This window comes from Phoenix dactylifera, chromosome 17, assembly GCF_009389715.1.
Source record: "Phoenix dactylifera cultivar Barhee BC4 chromosome 17, palm_55x_up_171113_PBpolish2nd_filt_p, whole genome shotgun sequence".
Classification (NCBI taxonomy): domain Eukaryota; kingdom Viridiplantae; phylum Streptophyta; class Magnoliopsida; order Arecales; family Arecaceae; genus Phoenix; species Phoenix dactylifera.
This window is the reverse complement of record NC_052408.1, coordinates 8,767,103-8,789,290: the sequence shown is the minus strand read 5'-3', so window position 1 is coordinate 8,789,290 and position 22,188 is coordinate 8,767,103. Positions and strand designations below refer to the sequence as shown.

At 36.1% G+C, this 22,188-nt stretch overlaps 2 protein-coding genes across 3 annotated transcripts; one reads left to right on the top strand and one right to left on the bottom strand.

The window, feature by feature from the left end:
* The first annotated feature begins 6,478 nt into the window (after positions 1-6,478).
* Positions 6,479-8,766, top strand: LOC103706439 (pentatricopeptide repeat-containing protein At2g44880-like). Its single transcript, XM_008790534.4, has one exon. The coding sequence runs from the start codon at positions 6,494-6,496 to the stop codon at positions 8,384-8,386; it is 1,893 nt and encodes a 630-aa protein (XP_008788756.3). The 5' UTR covers positions 6,479-6,493; the 3' UTR covers positions 8,387-8,766.
* Positions 8,767-9,344: 578 nt separating this feature from the next.
* Positions 9,345-21,088, bottom strand: LOC103706398 (nucleolar GTP-binding protein 1). 2 transcript variants are annotated; one of them, XM_008790485.4, is made up of 14 exons: positions 20,839-21,088; positions 19,628-19,722; positions 18,658-18,763; positions 18,508-18,572; positions 18,274-18,387; positions 17,490-17,564; positions 14,476-14,514; positions 14,260-14,331; positions 13,113-13,226; positions 12,532-12,603; positions 12,382-12,418; positions 10,605-10,717; positions 9,825-10,013; positions 9,345-9,671 (listed from the first exon to the last, which is right to left on the bottom strand). In XM_008790485.4, the coding sequence occupies exons 1-14, from the start codon at positions 20,942-20,944 to the stop codon at positions 9,594-9,596; spliced, it is 1,275 nt and encodes a 424-aa protein (XP_008788707.2). In that variant the 5' UTR covers positions 20,945-21,088; the 3' UTR covers positions 9,345-9,593. The 2 variants fall into 2 exon arrangements, with proteins under 2 accessions (XP_008788707.2, XP_008788709.2); XM_008790487.3 differs by lacking the exon at positions 19,628-19,722 and having other exon boundaries at positions 20,839-20,944.
* Between the last annotated feature and the right edge of the window lie 1,100 nt (positions 21,089-22,188).

Here is a 22,188-nt window from a genome sequence, read left to right as displayed (position 1 = left end):
TCTCCAGCAAGGTCTCTCTCCCACGCTAGGCACGCCGAACGTAACACAAACCCTCCCATGCCGCTCGCAGCTCCGTCCCAAGCATCGAGGTGTCAAACAAGTGGCAGCTTCCGGCAGCAAATAAAATTCTTCCTTAAATACCACAAAAGACTTCGATAGGCACCTGGACCATGTCGTCTACAGAGTATTCATGATGGCAATGCAGCGGCTGCTGCACTATTTTTTCTTGATATTGAATTAGTGACATTGTATATATTTGAGGCAAAATGTTCTTAATAGCATCTAAGGCTACAAATGGGTCGGGTCGACCCGAGATTCGACCCGGCCCGACCCGTGTAGATCCGATCCGATCCGAATTTTAGAATCTGCAGATTCGGATTGGGTCCTAAAATTGGATCCGAATCATTTTCTAGGTCGGATCTGGGTTTACCGAGCGGACCCGACCCAATCCGAATGGATCGAGAGAGAGAGAGAGAGAGAGAGAGAGAGAGAGAAGTAAAAGAGATTTGTGTGTGTGTGTGTGTGTGTGGGTCGTGTAGTCTGTCAGGATTCTCTCCCCATCTATTACACTGTTGATACCTCTGGTGTCTCGGTAGCTGGCTTTTTTTTTTTTTCTTCTGTTTTTTGGTTTCTGTTTTTTTTAACTTTTGCAGGGAGGAAGTGAGGGAACACTAAACTGAATATGGGCCATGTGCCAGTTTTCTGCAATGGAATTGGATTTTGGAAGAAGGTCTAGGATTTTTTTTTTGTCCTCGTGAGAGGGGAGCTGGGAGACACCAAGTTCCGTCCAATCAGTCACATAGGGTGTGATATGAAATTTGGCTTGCAGAGTTAAAGTCATGGGTCACCTATTCTGACTGGAGGTCAATTGCAAGTCTTCCAAGTCATGGGTCACCCAGCACCTCGATATGACAAATTAGGTTTGCCCAAATTCTTTTCCAAAAATACAAAAAAATGAATCCGATTCAGCCCCGAACCCGATCCGATTCGGACCCGACCCGACCCGATCTTCAACTGGGTCGGATCTGGGTCCAAAATTAGAACTCGAACAAAAAACCGACTCGGATCGGGATCACTCAGGATCCGACCCGGTCCGACGCATTTGCACCCCTAATAGTATCAGGAATTGCACTAGGTAATAATTTATTTGGTCTTCCTCAAGCAAAAAGAATATCGTGTCCTTGTCCTGCAACCTCGAGAGCCTTTGAGCAACTTTACCGATCGTAAAATTGGTTCATATTTATCAGATGTACACTACTTCTATCCGGTATATGTTGATGAATTTAGTGAAAAAAAATGCAGGCTCCAGTTGAACAAGAGGTGCATTATAGTTTATTTATTTTTTGTGGAAAATCATGCAGTATTTTGATTTCGGGTTCTACATGCTTTTCTAGTTTGCATAAAATATATTCTTAGAGATGATTTGCATATAGTATTTTGAACTGCACCAACGTGTTGAGATTTCACCATGATTTTGAAAAAATATCCACTTTAATTTGATATTTGCACTATGGGTATCGGATTTTTACTTTTAGGTCTGATAGAGTCAGCTCAATTTGGCCTTAACTGTTTATCCACAAACTACGATTACACTTGTGGGAAGCTGAATAAATATTTGATGGATGACTGCTTCATCCATTAAGAATTTTTGGAACAATACGATAAATATACTCTTTTATATATGTCCCTTTCTTAACCATTTGCTTATAAACAAATATATGGTTAGATGTTTTACTAAAAGAAAAATATATTTATATGAGAAAGAGCAAAGGCTGTCGTTGTTTCCAAGCCTAAATCATCCCAATAAATATAAATATACATGTTGTTCTTTGCATATCTAATAAAGCATTTGGCGTTGCTTTGCTTTTTAATTAAAAAGAAAGAAGCAAATTATGGGGATGTTTGCTGAATGCGCATGAGAAGTAAATTTAAAACGCCCACATCATATAATACTGTAAGTAAACTCAAAGTTATAAATAAATGTATAATTATTTTGGTTCATATCATCGAGTGCTTGGAACAGTATTTATTATCTCTTGCCTCTTGGATAAGAAAATATATTCAAGTTGTGTTTGCACTTGGTTCAATATTTGTGAGATGGAATTAGATTGATAGGTATATATGCATCCTGAATGCATGCATAATGTTAGGCTAATTTATATATAAAATTTTTTCTATAATCAAGAGTCTAATATAACTAATTAAAAAACTTTTTAAAATAAAAAAATAATAAAAAAAATGTTTAAAAACCTTTTATAAAGACATATCTTTCGCATACAAATACACTCATGCTTGAATAAATAGATAAATATAAATAGAAAATGTATGGGTATAGTGTATGTCACGCCCCCAACCCGGGAACTCGAGGTTGCATACTTATAGGGAACTTTTCCCATAAGCATGCAATGCATCTCATTATAATATCATAAAAATTCAGCGGAACAACCTTAAATGATAATATGCAAACTTTATTATAATAACTAATTCAAAATTTAAATATCTCACAATTCTATCAATATTTTAAGGTAGTGCATCAATTTAAATAAATTCTAATTTAAGATAATCTATACTAAAGTTTTGCTAGTCACTCTTCCATATTGAACCCTGATTAGGCTAGTTCTTTAAATTTATAAAAACAGTAAGAAATAGTATAATGAGCTAGACAATCTAGAAAGTAATAAATACCTTAACTAGACAATTATGTAATAATATAAAATATAAAATACAAATTATAATAAATCAGTATAAAAATATAATCAATTTTATTTCAAAACATAAATTTATTAAAATTCATATCGTTCAAATATTCATATATGTAATCATAAATTCAATCCATAACAAATTATATTCAACTCAATAGTTTTAAACTATGGCCACACTTATGCCTTCGGCTAGGCTAGAAATAAAACCGTACTTATACCTGTGGAGTATACTAGAATACTGCACTCATGCCTGATGGAGTAGGCTAGAATACCATATTTATACCCTATGGCGGAGCCAAAAGCAAAATCAATGAGCTTAATAGTAGTCGAAGTGTCAATGTATAATCTCCAATTGGCTGGATTCAGAACATAATCAGGATGAGAAATCAAATCTGATATATATCAAAGTTCTTTTACAATATATATATATCATAATCCAATCAAAATATATATATACTATGTAAGATCAGTAAACAATATAACAATAGTTCGAAAATTATTACTCCAAATTATATATTTATTTTTTATTCAAAACACCATCTCATAGAATGCATAAATCATATATAAATTATTTAACAATTCATTCGATATAAAAATAATATTATATAAAAAATCTAGAGAAAAGATAGATCATTACTTTGCGCAAACAACGAGCACAAAATCCAACTAATCATAAAATCCTTCTTTAGAACCTAATATCCAAAATCACATTATTATTTTATTAAAATTTAATCATAATTAATTTAAGAATAAAGTGAAATTCATTTGATCATACTTAAACTAGGGTACAAGTGGTTCAATAGAGATCAGAGGTGACCAATTTTAACAATATCTGAGAAGAGCCAAGGTGAGGAGTTGGCACACCGTTCGACGGCCATGTATTAAAGCCTCACTAAAGCGACCAAAAGTCGCTGAGTGGCGTTCTTACCAGGTTCAACAATACTAGAAAGAGATAATTCAAGTAGAGAGAGAAAGAAAGGAGAAGAGAGAGAAAATAGAGCTCTCTCTAGCAAAGAAAGAGGAAGAGAGAAAAGGTGGTTGCGGTGGCACCTGGGGTCAAAGGACCCACGATCGACTAACGACCCACCGACGGCAACTAATAAACTAATTAAAAAACTTTTTAAAATAAAAAATAATAAAAAAATGTTTAAAAACCTTTTATAAAGACATATCTTTCGCATACAAATACACTCATGCTTGAATAAATAGATAAATATAAATAGAAAATGTATGGGTATAGTGTATGTCACGCCCCCGGCCCGCGAACTGGAGGTTGCATACTTATAGGGAACTTTTCCCATAAGCATGCAATGCATCTCATTATAATATCATAAACATTCAGCAAGAACAACCTTAAATGATAATATGCAAACTTTATTTTAATAACTAATTCAAAATTTAAATATCTCACAATTCTATTAATATTTTAAGGTAGTGCATCAATTTAAATAAATTCTAATCTAAGATAATCTATGCTAAAGTTTTGCTAGTCACTCTTCCATATTGAACCCTGATTAGGCTAGTTCTTTAAATTTATAAAAACAGTAAGAAATAGTATAATGAGCTAGACAATCTAGAAAGTAATGAATACTTTAACTAGACAACTATGTAATAATATAAAATATAAAATACAAATTATAATAAATCATATAAAAATATAATCAATTTTATTTCAAAACATAAATTTATTAAAATTCATATCGTTCAAATATTCATATATGTAATCATAAATTTGATCCATAACAAATTATATTCAACTCAATAGTTTTAAACTATGGCCACACTTATGCCTTCGGCTAGGCTAGAAATAAAACCGTACTTATACCTGTGGAGTATACTAGAATACTGCACTCATGCCTCATGGAGTAGGCTAGAATACCATATTTATACCCTATGACAGAGCCAAAAGCAAAATCAATGAGCTTAATAATAGTCGAAGTGTCAATGTATAATCTCCAATTGGCAGGATTCAGAACATAATCAGGATGAGAAATCAAATCTGATATATATCAAAGTTATTTTACAATATATATATATATATATATATATATATATATATATATATATATATATATATATATATATATATATCAGAATCCAATCAAAATATACATATACTATGCAAGATCAGTAAACAATATAACAATAGTTCAAAAATTATTACTCCAAATTATATATTTATTTTTTATTCAAAACACCATCGCATAGAATGCATAAATCATATATAAATTATTTAACAATTCATTTGATATAAAAATAATATTATATAAAAAATCTAGAGAAAAGATAGATCATTACTTTGCGCAAACAACGAGCACACAATCCAACTAATCATAAAATCCTTCTTTAGAACCTAATATCCAAAATCACATTATTATTTTATTAAAATTTAATCATAATTAATTTAAGAATAAAGCGAAATTCATTTGATCATACTCAAACTAGGGTACAAGTGGTTCAATAGAGATCAGGGGTGACCAATTTTAACAATATCTGAGAAGAGCTAAGGTGAGGAGTTGGCACACCGTTCGACGGCCATGTATTAAGGCCTCACTAAAGCGACCAAAAGTCGCTGAGTGGCGTTCTTACCAGGTTCAACAATACTAGAAAGAGATAATTCAAGTAGAGAGAGAAAGAAAGGGGAAGAGAGAGAAAATAGAGCTCTCTCTAGCAAAGAAAGAGGAAGAGAGAAAAAGTGGTTGCGGTGGCACCTGGGGTCAAAGGATCCACGATTGACTAACGACCCACCGACGGCAACTAGCAGCCAGAAGCACCAAACCCATTAAAAAAAATAGGGGTTCTAGACCTTTAAACCATAGAACATAGGCATCCCGGCGGCCGAAACCCCAGCCATGGCCATAAGTCACCGTGGGGAACCGAAGAGAGTCCCCGATGATAAGCGCCGACAGCAGAACCAACCAAAAACAAGAGAAATCAAGGTTCGGCCAATCAAAACATGGGAAATATAGCTTTGCCCCTTCTCGGTCAAGATCCGGCGATCATTGGCCGGCATCAGAGCTCCAAACATTCTGAAAGAAAGAGGAGACGAGTAAATCGAAGATAGTCGGATCCTTATTTGGTTTTTGACGGTGTTTAGACGTGGCGGCAGTGCGATGGGCGACCGAAATTTGAAGAGAAAACCAAAGAGAATCTTCGACGATGAGCTACGATCAAGGCTGCAAACTCCACTTGGGTGGAAGAGGAACTAAGGAGGGCCTCAAAATAGATGCATGCTCGTGATCGGAATCCAATTTAGAGTCGAATTCCGTCCGATCTTTTCAGAGAGGAAGAAGACTTCCATCGAAAGTCTCTTGCTTTACATGTGCATTGCTCGTGCATTCCTTATTATTATTATTTTTTGTTTCGTTTGGCCGGTCAACCAGTTTATTAGGTTTTACTGTGCATATATATATATATATATATATATATATATATATATATATATATATATATATATATGTAATGTTTTCATGCACATGTGCATATTCCACTCGACCAGCCCAATTTACTTAGTCTTGTCGCGCTTATATATATATATATATATATATATATATAATGTTCTCAAGTACATGCACAAATGCCAAAACTATTTTTTTCAAAATCACGATATTACATCTACAAACATCATTTGTGCCTTCTAGCATTTAAGAGTTTAAAATAAAAAAAAAAGTAATGAAGAATGTGCATGATAGCCTTCTTCCTCTTTTTTGACAAGTTTTATATAAAAAAAAGACAAAAAGGAAAAAAACAGGGCGTTTAAATGGCACTGCTCCCAAGTCCAAAACACCAAGATGGCCGTTAAGCCCAAACCCGCCCGCCCCTCCTCGCGCTACCTCGACCGCCTCCTCCTCTCTCTCCGCAGCAAAAAGCGTCTCCCCACCCGCATCTGGCCCGACGGCGACCACCCGCTTCGTCGCTGCCTCGAGCCCTCCTCCTCCGACGTCGCCGCTGCCATCTCCACCGACGACCCGCCGGCCCCTCTAAAGCTCAGCCACCCTCTCCTCCGAGCCTTCGAGTCCTCCGCTGTCAACACTCCGCAGTTCTCCCAGGCCCTCGCTCAGCTCCTCGTCTCTGGCCTCGCCCGCCACCCCCTCGCCGCCGGCCGCGCCATCAAGGCCCTCTGCTCCTCCCCCTCCTCCCTCCCCTTCGCTGTCTATCTCTTCTCCGCCGTCGACGGCCCCGACGCCTTCCTCTCCAACACCATCATCCGCTCCTACCTCTCCTCCTGCCGCCCTGAGGCCGCCCTCTCTTTCCTCCGCCGCCGCGCGCCACCGTCCCTCGTCCCTCCCAACCACTTCACCTTCCCTCTCCTCGCCAAGCTCTTCGCCGAGCTCGGCCTGGTCTCGGAGGGCCGGAGCACCCACGCCCTGATCGCAAAATTGGGTTTTGAGGCCGATTTGTTCATCCGGAACACTCTGATCTACATGTACTCTTCTTTCGGTGACGTCGATGCTGCTAAAAGGCTCTTTGATTCGAACTTCGAATCAGACTTGGTCACCTGGAATTCCATGGTTGATGGTTATGTGAAGAATGGGATGGTGGCTGCCGCCCGTCAGTTGTTCGATGAAATGCCCGAGAGGGATGTGGTCAGTTGGAATGTGATGATTGCCTGGCATGCTGGAGCTGGAGATATGGGTGCTGCAAAGGAATTATTCTTATCAATGCCCGAGAGGGATGTCGTCTCATGGAACTCGATGATCGATGGATATGCTCGGACCGGAGAAGTTGGGGCTGCTCGAGAGTATTTCGATGCAGTGCCATATAAAAATTTGGTGTCTTGGAATATAATGTTGGCTCTGTACACAAGGATGAAGGATTATCAAGAATGCTTGAAGTTGTTTGATGATATGCTGGCAGTGGAAGATGTAAAACCGAATGAGGCCACCTTTGTCAGTGTCTTGACAGCTTGCGCGAATTTGGGCCGGCTTGAGAGAGGACAATGGGTACATTCTTTGATCAAAGATCACCATATAAAGATCAAGCTTGATGTGTTGCTTTCCACGGCATTGGTGACGATGTATGCCAAGTGTGGGGATACAGAGTTGGCAAGAGAAGTGTTCGACTCGATGGAGGAGCGAAGTGTCGTGTCATGGAATTCGATGATCGTTGGATATGGTTTGCATGGGCAAGGTGAGAAGGCACTCGAAATGTTTATGGCGATGGAGAAGAGAGGGCCAAGGCCTAATGAGGCAACCTTTGTCTGCATTTTGAGTGCATGTGCTCATGGAGGTATGGTGTTTGAGGGATGGCGGTGTTTTCATCGGATGATTCGCCACTATGGTATTGAGCCCAAGGTGGAGCACTTTGGCTGTATGATGGATCTCCTTAGTCGAGCAGGATTGCTGAAGGATTCTGAGGAGCTTGCGAAGCGGATGCCCACCGAGCACACCCCAGCCTTGTGGGGTGCTCTGATGGCAGCAGCTAGAACTCATTGTGATTGGGAGCTTGGAGAGACTGTAGGTAGGAAGTTGATTGAGATACAGCCTAGAGATGTGGGGCCTTATGTGTTGTTGTCAAACATATATGCTGCTAGAGGCAGATGGGATGATGTAGAGAAGGTCAGGGACATGATGAAGGAGCATGGCTTGGAAAAGGCAGCAGGGTTTAGTTCGGTGAGTGTGAACAAGTCTGGCTTTGATCAGTTTGTGGAAGAAAACATTCCACAGCTCGCAAGAAAAGCATAGCATACTCTGTTGAGTGAACTGAGATGGGTGCTCAAATGAAATTTTCATGCAGGGAATATGATAAGAGGTCAAGAAACCTACAATGTACAGTGTGATCGGATGAGCTATATACATTGTGCAAGTCAAGAACACAAATTAGAGAAATTGATACATTGGTTTCTCTAATTGATTTTAAGGAAAAGGAGTTCAGATTATGAGCAAGTTGAGAAGCAAAGGGCAGTATGACAAACAATCCGGAACATCAAGGACCGACGTGACAGGATGAATAGGGGGGCTGAGAAGAACTTTGCTTTGATTGCCAAAATGATTGGACTGCCACGATGTTTTTAGTGGAATAATTCAGTACCAAATCAAGCCATTCCAAAATTATGAGGATCGTCGACGCATTCAGTTTCCCTATGAACCCTAATAGGAGGATCAACACCATAATAACATCAACATCTCCTCTCTGGAGCTTTCCCTGCCAAATCAGCACTCAACATGCAAACAGATGTTCCTCTAGCAGTCAATGACTGCTGCTCTTGGTAAGGCGGAAGGAGTCAAGAAATGAGTTCTTGCTGGTTCGCAGTGATAGCTTACTGCTTGTTGAGCTGCTCTTGGGGAAGCAAAGATGCTGAAAGGATCTAATTTACAGTTTCAACAGGCTTTTAATTTTCTTTCACCTGTTGGGAATTCAGTATAGCAAAGCTCGGAGATGGTGAATATCATTGATGAATCCGTGAAACTCAAGCATCCCATGGTTCCTTGAACCTACCTTCAGTATCCATGCCTAATTGGAGGCTATCGAGATGTAAAAATGGAAGAAAAGGTCCAACCAGCTAAGGCAATTGGTTTATAGCATTGTAATTGCCTAACTTCCCTTATTACAGATGAACTGAGCATGGGCTTGCTCTATCTATGTTAGCAGGTTACTCATTTGGTGCTAATGACTTGTTTAACTTCATCGCAAGATATAAAGTACCATCATGACTCGCAGCGTACCTCTTAATATAGAGAACAATTAGAAGAATGTATCCTAAAATACCTTCTAATACTGTGCCTTATACATTGCTTTGGTCAAAAATAAATCAGTCTTATCCTCCTTGTAGAAGAACAAAAGCTATTCAAGCCATTAAATTGATTTTTTTTTTTCCCTTTGAAGCAGAGCAGCAGTTCTAGTAGCATATCATAACCCCCAACAGAAGCACAAAAACTGCCTTTCGACGTCTTAGCTTTCTACCTGAGTTTTCTCAGCTCTTAAACGAGCCATCTGGGAGCCCAGCAGGTCTTGAACTCGGTTCTTTAGCTGAAAACAGGGAGTAAAATGTTAGATACATTCTGCTTATCACTCCAAAAAAGACCTTAAACTATAAGGCTAGTAATAATAACAGATGGTCTGAAGATGACAAGTAAAACATATTTTACAGTAGGAAACATATCAGAAGTCTGCCTTCCTTACCTCATCAACACCAACTTCATTTTTTATTGAGACACGGATAGCTCCATCTGGGCCAAACCTTTTATATCTACCCGCGACATCATCTTCTAAGATGTTTGCTGGGGAGTCTTCCAACAAATCACATTTTGAAACAACATCAAGCCAAAGGTGGTCTTCGAATCGTTCCCTTATTTCTTTATAGGTGATGAACTGCACAGCCCATGGTGTTCCATGTCAACATCTATAAGAAAGCAGCAAGAGCTGAAGTGTACAACTCGTGCAAACAGGAAGCACGCAGGCACTTATGGTGCATAATTTTCCATTTACACACCTTAATAGATAAATTCAGGTACAGATACTTATAATCACATGATGGCTGCTACTTGAGTGCAAGGATCTACTATATCATGGAGGTTGCAGTGATGGAAAAAATTCGGTAAAAACTAATAGAAGAAAAACACATAAAATGCAATTGCTCCGTCATAAGAGAGGAAAACATTAGATGAAATTGCAAGTCAGATATAATAGAAAAAAAGTGCTCAGCCTCTCGAAGGAATCAACCCAAGTTTGTGAAGCAGACAGCCTAGTGAATTCAACCGGTCACCATGATTCCTCGAACAAGGATCATCTCAATTAACTCCAATCATTGAGACAGCTAGTTATATATTGAAGAATTGGTCATGTTGACATGCTGTCTACATCCAATGATCCTTTGATAAGTATTTTTTTGTCCCTCGGAGGTAAAAAAGATGGTTGAAGAATGACATGCCATTATAACTTCAAAAGCATACTGTATCTTACCTGATCATAAGGTGAGGTTCCACATTCTCCAGAGAGGTCATGAACATACAATACAGCAGTAGGCAAATGAGAGAGGACAGCGAGTGTCAGTTTTTCCAGATTATTCCTGTCATCTGGCATTCCAAAAGGACTGTATGAGAAAACACTGAAGAGAGTGCATTCCACTAGAGTGGTGGACAGTGGAGGAAAATGGAGAGTGAAACCTAATAAAAAGCATGCCGCAAAATAACAACACCAAAATGTACAGAAAGCATGACCCACAGAAAACACTGAAGAGAGTGCATTCCACTACAGTGGTGGACAGTAGAGGAAAATGGATAACCCAGAGGATTGAAACCTAATAATAAAAAGCATGCCACAAAAAAACACCACAAAAATGTTTAGAAAGCATGACCCACAGAAAACGATTAATCAAAACTTGAATGTTAAATTTCTAATCTGTCAAAGAATTTAAAATTTTTGAGCATCAAGTCATTAAAATAACCAGAACGTGCTTAACCTAGTCCGAATACACAATAGATTTAATAATTAGAGTATCTTCTTGAGGTTAAAAACTGTCATGTTAATATGCCAGCGCCAAACAAGATAATGTGGAATTTTCTTTTTCCAACATCAAGTAGCTGTAGTGCACATGGTAGTTTGGTATATTTAGTCACTGGGATTTAGGAGAAAGCATGTAAAAGTGATTTCCACAAGCTTATATGAGGACAGGAACAGTATAATGTAATAAAGAATAAATCAAGAAAGTGCTGGCAAACTAAACCTCACAGAAGATACCGAAGCATAGAACTTAACACTTCTGCCAAAGGTAAAAAAGGATATATACATATCTTTTAATAATTCTGGAGCTCATCAATAAGTAAACTTCCTAGTATTTAGGTTGTTTTTGTCAAACTTCTGCCATTGATTAATAGCTGACAAAGATCTTATTTAAAGGAAGGATTGGGTTGGCAGAGATATCTCAACAGGTTGTGAAAATAAAGCTCATATAGCAAGTCATTGATCTGCCAGTATTTTACCAGATACTAGAAAAAAAAAATCTCAAGCAACATGGAGAATAAGTTAGTGTTATTATTTTTTTTTTTTTTGAGAACAGAGATAGTGTTAGATTTCCTATTCAATAAATTGAACTTTGCCCTCTACCATCTTGAGGGTTGCAGAGAAATGACACCATGCTGTTACATATTCAGCAACTTGCCCATTATCCCAGATCAACTGGAACAAGAAAACTCAAAAGAAACTTGAATACTGATATGATGATCCCCTTCCACTCATGCTTGCCATAAGGTCTATTGTCCCTTCAGCAACAAGAATTGTAATATGAAAGCTTGAAACATCATTGTGTTTGCAAAAGTTTAGTAGTGGAGGTTTCTAGAAGGATGCTGCTCTAGTTCTAGAATCTTGTTCCCACTTCTGAATATGTATACCCATCTTAAAACTTTTTCTTAATGCTAAGACTAATTTATCAAATAATTAATCTTAGTTTGGTAAGATATCTGTTGTCTATTATTTTAACATTCTTCTAATTCTCTATAACATGCATTTCTTTACTACTTTATTTTGGATTTCCTCAGGCATTTCTGTGAACTAATATTTCCTAGAGCTCCACTTCGTTGCTCTTAGGTCCAATCTTGATCTATGTATTTAAGTTTTTAACATAGAACACATTTGTATCCATGGCTTAATTTCAAGAGCTCAAATTATTATTTAAAATAACAATACAGTGGATGACAGCATGCTAAAGGCAAAAAAACTATGTTCCATCCAGATGGCTCACCATAACGTCTTCTAAGAAGACCTGGAGTGTCAGTAACCTGCAGTCAAACAGGTAACCCTCCAGATTAGCTAATTGCAGAAAAGTAAAATATCATGGCAAAAATCATAATAAGTTGAACCTGAAAACGGAAAAATTCATAATAATTTAAACCTGAAAACGCTCGTAGTTGAAAATAATGTGACCCATAAGTATTCCTCTGGTTGTGAAAGGGTAGTTGCAAACCTGAAAAAAATGGGGAATCTTAAGAGGAAATGTTGAAAATAAAGGGCATGATGGTTGTCATATGTTACATTAACAATTGCTAATTCTCAAAGCAAGCAAAAGATAATCAAATACTGCAAAATTCATTTAGCAAGATTTGGAATCAGAACTGATTCATCTGATGTTGAAATTGGTTCCAATTGTTTCATGAGAAACATTAATTCTCATTAACCGATCTTAGATACTATGCAATTAAGATCTGCATATATCACAATTCTTTGCCTACTTATGTCCCCAACTCATCATGTTATTTCTTCCATTCATATAACATCTTCACAGATCTTCCAGCAGCTCAAGAACACAGCTATTTCTCCCAGTTTTTTCCTTAAAATGCTTCAAATCTGAATATATGTAACATTACTTATGGTGCACTTAACGTGCTGATAAATCCAACTCGGAATGAATAAATCGGATATTGGAGTACAGAGCCAGTACAGGTTCTTGCATGAAGGCTGCACAAAGATGGTTACCTCTGGTTTCCCTGTTGAGAGAATACGAACCAATGATGATTTCCCGACATTGGGTGCTCCGACAAGACAAAGTGTAGGTATCTGTGGATCAACTACTGGCATAGCACGCAAAGTCTGCAAGACCTCATTAATCAGTTAAGTCCAATTAAGCTCAATGTTAGTTCAACAATCAAAGCATTCTTATCAAATGCAAAGAAAATTGTCACAGGAGAAGAGATCATTCCATTCATACAACCAAGAACAGCTTTGTGCAATAACTCCATATATACTAAAATCTTAACTGAAAAGCATGATCTGGTATATCTGGGGTCCACTTCATGAATCTTCTCCACATTCCTACTTAAACCAAAATTAAAATATATAAGCATGCAATTCAATCCTTCCACACAATTTCCATCCTGGTCACAGATGGCCTTTTCCTCTTATCGGACATGTCCTATCCACCTCTACTGCTAATTTTGCTGCACAAGACTAACATTCTAATAGGCTTTTCATCATTTTCTTCAGCAACTTTAACAAATGCTCTAAATGCTCATCTATATTTTTTCAGTGTTACCTCATGCACCATGTTTGTTTTTGAAAAACTCCCATTCACCCAATCAATTAGGTAATCAGTTATATCCATTTTCATGCTACAGTTGCAAGGCAAATTTGCTAAAAAGGCTACCTCAGAGCATTATCTGCAATACGGAACAACATATACAATCAATGATCTACAAGAAGATACACACTGAGACAGTCCTGCGATGTATGGCTGGAGCATTCACATACTATTTATATAATAGAACAGATATAGCAATAATAATACAATTTTTACAACATTCATATATATGCATCAAGAATCATCATATTTATGTACAAACACACACATAATACTGAAAAATATTACATATGCCTGTTTGTACCAGAAGCCACATTATTATTACAACATTTAAAATGCCTAAAACCGAAAAATAAATGTTTAGATGGATTTTTCACTCTGCATTAAAGCCTAACAAAATGAAAGGAATTTAAAGTTAGATGACATTATGGTTCCTTGAATTCTTAAGAATGCGCCCTATTCAGTTCATGTATCTTGCTTGCATCTGTTTTTGAATATCATATATGAAAAGAATTAAGGTTATGTGTGATTAAATTGACTAAATACCTTTGCAACATTTAACAAATCATCAACAGCATTTTTTCCTAGTTGGAAAACTTCCTCAAGCTTTTTTAAACCCTGCAAACCATAATCATGGTGAATTTTAATAGAAAAGCGCCAAAGACTAAAATAAGCCCATAGACAAAATCACAAGAAAGTATTCATTGATTTCATTAAAACAGCATGTATAAATAATGCATTTGCATGAAAATTCAAACTGACCTCACTTAGCTGCTCTTCTGCTTCACGCTTTGATGAGGACTGTCAAGGTTAAATATCCAACCTGAATAAAAATCTCTACTTTCATTATAGAAATGACAAATGTGAAGCATTAAAATGATTGATGTACCAGAAGACCAAGAGGCCATTCAGTAAAGATAACATGACCACAATTTACTCTGATTCTTCCAACCAATTTCAACAAAAAAAAAAAACAAAACAAGAGCTCTAAAGATATAAAAGAATTAAACATATTTATAAACAAGGTTCCGTACACAACTCATCAAAATTGGTGCCAAGGTCAGGATAAAAACATGATTTTCAGCAGCAGCACATGCAAAGTGTACAGCATACAAAATTAATGGATGTAGATAATTGATGCATCAAACTAATCACACAGTTAGGGGTGAAGGTGGACCGGATAATATCTATTTAGATCTATTTTCGTATTCGAATCCATTTGAATATAGCTAAAAATTTGAGCATCCGACTACTATCTGTATAAGTAAATTATAAAAAGCCCCTTGAGGTTAGAGGTAAATTGCATTTATATCTACTAGTTTGAAAAACCTACGCTAACCGCCCTGATGTTTTTTTTTTCCAACACTTAAACCCATAACTTAACAGAATGTTAGTCAAACCGTTAACCTTAAAGGGAACCCACATACCACGTCAGAAAAAATTCAAAAATGACCAAAATAATCTTAAGTGACATAACAGCCACCCAAAGATATAAAAAAACATATGCATCCTCCTCCCCATCCAAAAAAAATTTGAACTTTTCATATGAGGTAAATGGTTTTACTAACACCATCAATCTAATTAGGTGTAAGTTTAGGTTTTACAAACTATTGGGTGTAAGTATAATAAACATAAATCTTATGAGAGTTTTTGTAATTTACTCTATCCGTATCTATTTTCATATCCATAAAAGAAAAACAAATATGGATATGGATCGATAACTATCTAATCCATATATGAATATCCAATTCTATTTATAATCCTATATAATCTTATATAGCATTCATGAAATATTAAGAAAAAGAAATGAGTATATTAGCACATTATTAACTTGATTTACCTTTCACTTAGAATATCTTTGATTTTGTGGTTATAAAGTTTACAAACCCGACTTATATTTGTATTTATATTCATATTTCCAATGTCTAATTTTTATCCCTGTCTATTTAAAACAAACACGGACATGAAGTTTTACATCCGACTGACATCCGTATCTGCATCCATATACGTCAAACCAAAACAAATTTAGATATGGACATATTAATATCCGATTTGTATCAAATCTATTTTCGGCACTACCAAAAGTACAAAAAAGATTGGATAAAAGATTTGCACAGGCATGATTGTGCAGAAGCCCACTTGACAAAGTTCTGCACTCCTGTAGGGCATCTGCAAGAGATATTAATTACATCCATATGAATTGATAATCAGAAAAGAAGAGAACTAAATGGATGGGAACATTTTTTCCTGAAGGAGAAGCCTTTTTCCACTTGGTTTAGAAATGTTTAACAAACTAATAATAGATTACAGTATAAAGCTTAGTCCTGCAACTCCTGTTCTAGTTATATATGCGAACCAGGCTCTAGACTTGCATATAATATAACACGACCATAATTATCAAGCATGACCAAACTATTTGGGGTTGGTTTTCTAAATCCTTATTAGTCAATCATTCCCACAGGGGCCAACTCTTACTTCCTGCAAACTTTTCCAGGTCCTTTTTTAGAACTCTTGTCCATGTGAGCTTAGGTATTTCCCCACTCCTCCCAACCTTGGTAACATATCTGAGCACCTATCATTAATGATGCCCTCCTAATATTTTAATTGCACTTGCCCATGCTATCTCAATCAATTTTGCATCTCTTAGGCCTCAATTGATGCAACTTCCATACCTTCTTTACCATATCCATTGCTCATTGTATCCCTGCTGCTTCTGCTAGACATCCATTTCAATATTTTCATATTTGGAAGTAGACAAAAATTATAGCTATCATCAAATTGCCAAACTTATAATGCAATATTTATAATGTAAAGGTTACAATATTTAGTAGATAATGATTAATGTTACAGATCGTATACCAGAACTTCCACAAACAGAAGCATGTCCCTAGATATATATCCTTGCCAACCTCACATGTTATCTTGCTTCCTATCTTTGAAAATTTTCCATTATGCATGTCAGAAGTTTGATTAACTGCCAAGTTTCCACATTGTGTTCACAGCTTCAGGAAACACCAGAAGTTTGATTGACTGCCCATTTTTCCAAGAATCCTTGCTCCTATACACTGATCATAATTGTATGTTACTATTGATAGAAATGAAAAGATCTATCATGTATTTAGTTGATGATCTCTGTATGGAATGATGATGCTGCTGGTATATAATTTGCAGATAAACTGTTGCTTTGTGTTGGTGGGTTGGAAGTGAGGTTAGCAAATGTCAGGGCACGACTGACATGCTACATATGATGGAAATCTTTCAAAGAACTATGCCACAAGTTCAAATAATAGATGCTAATGATCCATACCATCTTTCAGGTGAATTCATATGGGTATAGAAAGAACACAGACAAAGAGAGATGCAGAGAGAGCATGCCTCAACAAATCTGAGTAGAAACTGGTTTGCAATAAATTAAAAATTAAAAAATTCCAAGTAATAAATTGCTATATACTTTCTTGATGACCATGGGACCATTTAACACCATGAATAAGAGGTTTCTAACAAATTCGCATGGAAAGGCGAAATAAAACACTCTTAAATATATGTTATAACTTGTAGGCTGAATGAAAAATGAATAAAATGGAAGAGGATCTAGTTTATGACCATAGAAGCAGTGTCCTCAATTAGGAAGCATGATGATACCCATGAAACCAGAAATGACATTCCAGAGTAAATGGAAAAAAAACTTATTTCATGGTGTCCATGCTATCAGTTTTGGCAGCTCATATTATTCTACAAAATTAGCAAAATAAATAAGATTCTTGACTGGGTCAAACCTTAGCACAAAGGGATGCATGCTGCTTTCCAACAGATATAAGCCTCTTCCTGAGAGCATCCACTCTTCCTAATACCTGTTGAGACACCATGACATCATCATTGTGAAATTAGAAACCAATGGCCTTGAAATATGAATGGAAAAAGGAGGCAAAGTTAAGATGGGTCATACATCTAGGTGGAGGTAACGGTTCAACAGGTAAGCATCATTTAAATTCAAACTAGTTGCTCTTGTTCCATGATATGACAAACTTTTTTTTGGGTTCTAAGTATCGCACAGACATTTTACCAAGTAATCCACCATCTTCCAAATTATTGTTAGCCCAAAAATGTATACAGCAGCTGTGAACTATAAAACAAAAGATTTGAAGCAGTCTAATGAATATTTGATGTCTTGTTGCTTCCTAAGAATATTGCTAGATTATGCTAACAATTATGCGCATTCTTATGATGCCCATCACTTCAGGAACTCCTTTTTCCTATGTGAAGTATAATTACTTAATCCTTTACATAATTTCTAGCTGGAAGAGAATAAATCAAGCAAAATAAAAGCCAAACACAAAAAAACATTTTCACGCCAAGAGAGTGGACGAACCAAAACATTTCGTAGTAGAGAGCACTTTCAAATTGTAGAAGCAAATTATAAAGAAAACAATTGCATCATCAGGCAAGGCCAACACGCCATCACCATAGAATAACAGAGTCCAGATGAGTAAAGCTAGATTAACTATGTTCAATGCACAAAAAAAATATCACTAAAAAATTCTAATAAGTCTAGTAGCATACCTCCTCATAATTACCCTCACCAAAAGTCAACTCAATGAGAGAGCTCTCATATGGATGCAGATATCGTTTGTTAGGAAAGTTCTCCGTGTACACTCTCAAAGGAACAGCTAATTCCTGAACATAAAGATGATATCACATGCATTCAGAGGGCAATTTCTATCATATTATTGATACAGATACTAGCAAAGTCGGTAGGTGTTTCTAAAATAAGAAACACAAGAATCCATGTCTCACTTTCATTAACGCATCAAGTTGCTTTGCCCCTCTATTTCTCTCTCGCTTTGCGATGTTTGCAATACCTATGACATAAAGCAATATATCACCTAGTACCTTGAGTAAAATAACAATATCTGCAATTGACAGAAGAATAAATTAATATATTACCCTTCGTAGGAGTCACATTTCTTGCTTTCCTCTGTGCAGAAGAAAGTATATCAATTGAAGGCATCACCATGGGTAACTTCTGAAATGCTCCAACCATTTCATGTTTCTGCAAAGGTTCCCCAACAAAATATTTACTACAGGTGTTACCTTTTATTTACTATCCCCTTTTTTCAGTATTCAGAATTAAAAAAACAGGACAACATGTGGGAAATAACTTGGATTGAGGGTCCAACCACCCAGGGGAAAGACCTCGAACATGAATCTAATGCCCATAATACCGGACAATAAACCATCAAATTTCTTTGTCACTAGCCATGAAACACAATATCTTAAAATTCTTATTCTCTATGTATGACTATTATTCTCTCTGTACACCCCAAAGAATTGTCAATAGATAGATTCTTGGGAGTTGGTACAATCATGAACCTATATAGCCATGCTGCTACTAAGTACTTCTTTTCCTGATAACAGATGTTGCTCTACAGTCAGCATGCAGTCAAGAGATGGTACGAATAATGAGATATCAGCAATCTGAAGGATGAATAAGATTTTGTCATGTGTTTTATTTAAACCTAATCATAAGAATAAAGATGTATAAAGCCTTGCTATTGCTTCAGAGTTAATAAGAATTTAGTGAATGAATAAAAGATGGTACTGAGAAGTGAGAATTGGGTTAGGAACCCTAGTGTTACATACAGGGATTGAGACTTCAGTGGAAACTACTTGAACATATGTAATGTTCAACAGGATACTAAGTCCTGTCTTTACATCTAAATGCCTTTGGTAGCTAGTGATTTATGAATACATAACTACATATAAAAATGCAAAAATGCAATGTGATAAATAAGCTCTCACAGAAACTAAGTGTTGAAAATACAATAGAAGATTTCTAATTGTACAGATTGTTTCTTTTTCTTATGTCTCAGAAAAGTACACTGGTACCAATTATGTGCTCAGTATGAGATCTTACAGAACTTTTATCAATAACTGCACCAGTGGCTGTCTGCAATTGCTGACATAAACACAGAGAAAGGCCAAGCCGCGCTTCTAAAGCTGAAATTAGACCTATATTGCAAATTGAAAAACATCCATCTCAATACAGATTCCACATTCAGTCAGTAAAAACCACAAATCCAGATGGAATATGATACCTCCCAACCCCCACCACAAAAAAAAAAAAAAAAAAAAAAAAAAAAAGACATTTTGGGTAGAATTCATGCTTGAAAACCTCTATTTTCGGGAAATAAGAAGAAATTCAGTAAACCCATCAGCTTTACGTATCAAAAAACAAACAAGAAGCAGTCCCATGAAAATTCATAGAGTATGGGAAAACAAAAGGAAAAATCAGCATCCAAAGCTTATTTTAATAATTTGAAGAATCCAAGCGGAGTAAACAAGAAAAAATTGAACACATTTGCCAAAGTTTAAAGATCGTACGGAGGACAACCCAGGAAACTCTTATGATAACCAATTCATATGTCATCATTCACCCAAGAAAAACAACAGAGAGGGAAAAAAGAAAAGAAATGCTGAACTCTCACAAAGATGGACCCAAGCCAAGAAAAGATCGAACTTTTGAACTTTATGCCAGTTGGGCGATAAAATGAACGGGAATCAGTTTGAAGCTTTTTAGAGTAAGAAGAATAGGAACACCTGCCAATAATTCAAAGAGCAAAAGAAAGCTACTCCAAAAAACTCTTTCAACAACCGACCCCCATGTCAATATCCACTAAAAAACAAGCTAACAACATGTAAACAAATAAAAAGATCACTGAATTTTCATAAAGATAAACCAAGAAAGAAAAAAGATCAGATTTCTGAACACTCCGTAGCATAGGTATTCGATGAAATGACACAAAAAGACGGAGTTGATACGAAATCACAAAAATTCCAAGAGCACAGCGAGGGCAAACTAAAAAATTTCTTTTAGCCAACGAATCCAAAAATGCCAGTTATCCAATAACAATTCGTCGAAAAAAATCCAGCATAATATTTCTTTCTGAAAATAACAAACTCATAAAGGTGCAGACAAAAAGAATGAAAACAAATAGCGAATCGGATAATCAATCAAACGATGCAAAGACACGTTTTTATCGCTTTTGGAGATTATATGAGAAGAAATTCGAGTTGGGTTGCATCAGAACTAAGAGAAAATTAGAAGAAGGGGAGAGAAAGAGCGACCTATGGGAAGGCGAGAGCTCCTTCTCCTCCCAGTTCCGATAGGTAGTTTGGTGGAAGGAATCCACCATTGATGCAAGAGATTGGAAGCTCTGATGCTGCCGCTCATCCCTCTTTCTCACCGCTGTTGCTCGGTTATCTCCCTCTCCGTTCTCACTCCCCGCCGACCACAGGATTTCGAGGATTCCTTCTGGGTCGGGGCCGTTCCCTTGAGGTGGCAGAACCGGATCCTTTGCTCCGGCTTTGGATCAGGGTTTAGGTTAAAGTTGATATTTAGGTCCATATTTGGATTTGACGGACTCATGGGTATGATCCAACGATAAATCCACACTGGCAAATAGGAAGGCGCATTTGAAAAACAATAACGAAAGTATTAAAATAAATATTCATAAAATAAAAGAATTAACTAAAATTAAAAATGTAAAATATTATAAACCATTTTTTTAAAAAAATAGAATAAAAAAATGCATCACATTACAAAATATAGCAAAAACAATGTAAAATATAAAAATTAAAAGATAATAAATTAAATCATAAAATAAAAATAAAAGAGGATAAAAATACACAATAATAGTAAAACTAAAACACAAAACTATCACCAGAAAAATCAAAATGCAAAAACTAAAAAAGAAAAAATAAATAATAAATATTAAAAAGAAATGTAACTAGAAATATGTCAAATAAAAAAAATTGTAACATAATTAAAATAAAATGAAGAATAAAAATGCATAGAAGAAGAACAGATCAAATAAGAAATAAATAAAATGACATGGTAATGATGATGAAAGAAAATGTAAGAATAAAGAAAATCTCTAGGATAAAGAAAATATAATGAACAAAAAATATAATTATATTGTAGAAAATAGAAATGCACAAGAATATAATAAAATAATAAATATTGGAGTTTGCAAAAAGGATGGAGGATAGGAGAGGTAGAGAGGTTTAAGGCAAAGGAAAGAAATGGAGAGGACAAAAGGGTAAATGCAAGAAAGGAAGGTCAAGTGTTAGGGGGCTAAAGAGTAGGGATTGGGATGGAGAGAGGAGTGCCGGGTTTGAGTGAGAAGGGAGGTCGTTGGGACTGGAGATAAGAAAGAGATTTATGTGAGAGAATGTATCCAACTTGTTTAGAATTTTAGTTGTTTTATCAACTTTTTATTATTTTGATTAGAGAAAATTTAATCCATATGAAATTTTCTATTATTATATGATTAGATCTAATCTGATAGGAAAAGGAAATAGTATTGAAGCTTTTTTGTTTTTTAAATTTTAGAAATTATATATCCAGTTGGTTAGGAATGCTGATAAGAGATGAGTAGAATTTTTTTTTTAAATAGAGCCTATTTGGTTTGAAAA

What these genes read in the sequence shown, in the direction of transcription:
- LOC103706439 (XM_008790534.4), top strand. Translation starts at nt 6,494, where the DNA reads ATGGCCGTTAAGCCCAAACCCGCCCGCCCCTCCTCGCGCTACCTCGAC.
- LOC103706398 (XM_008790485.4), bottom strand. Translation starts at nt 20,944, where the DNA reads ATGAGCGGCAGCATCAGAGCTTCCAATCTCTTGCATCAATGGTGGATT. An exon ending in GAGCTCTCGCCTTCCCATAG is followed by an intron (nt 19,723 to 20,838) that starts GTCGCTCTTTCT and finishes TTTGCAATATAG; the next exon opens with GTCTAATTTCAGCTTTAGAA. An exon ending in GTGAGGGTAATTATGAGGAG is followed by an intron (nt 17,565 to 18,273) that starts GTATGCTACTAG and finishes GTGTCTCAACAG; the next exon opens with GTATTAGGAAGAGTGGATGC.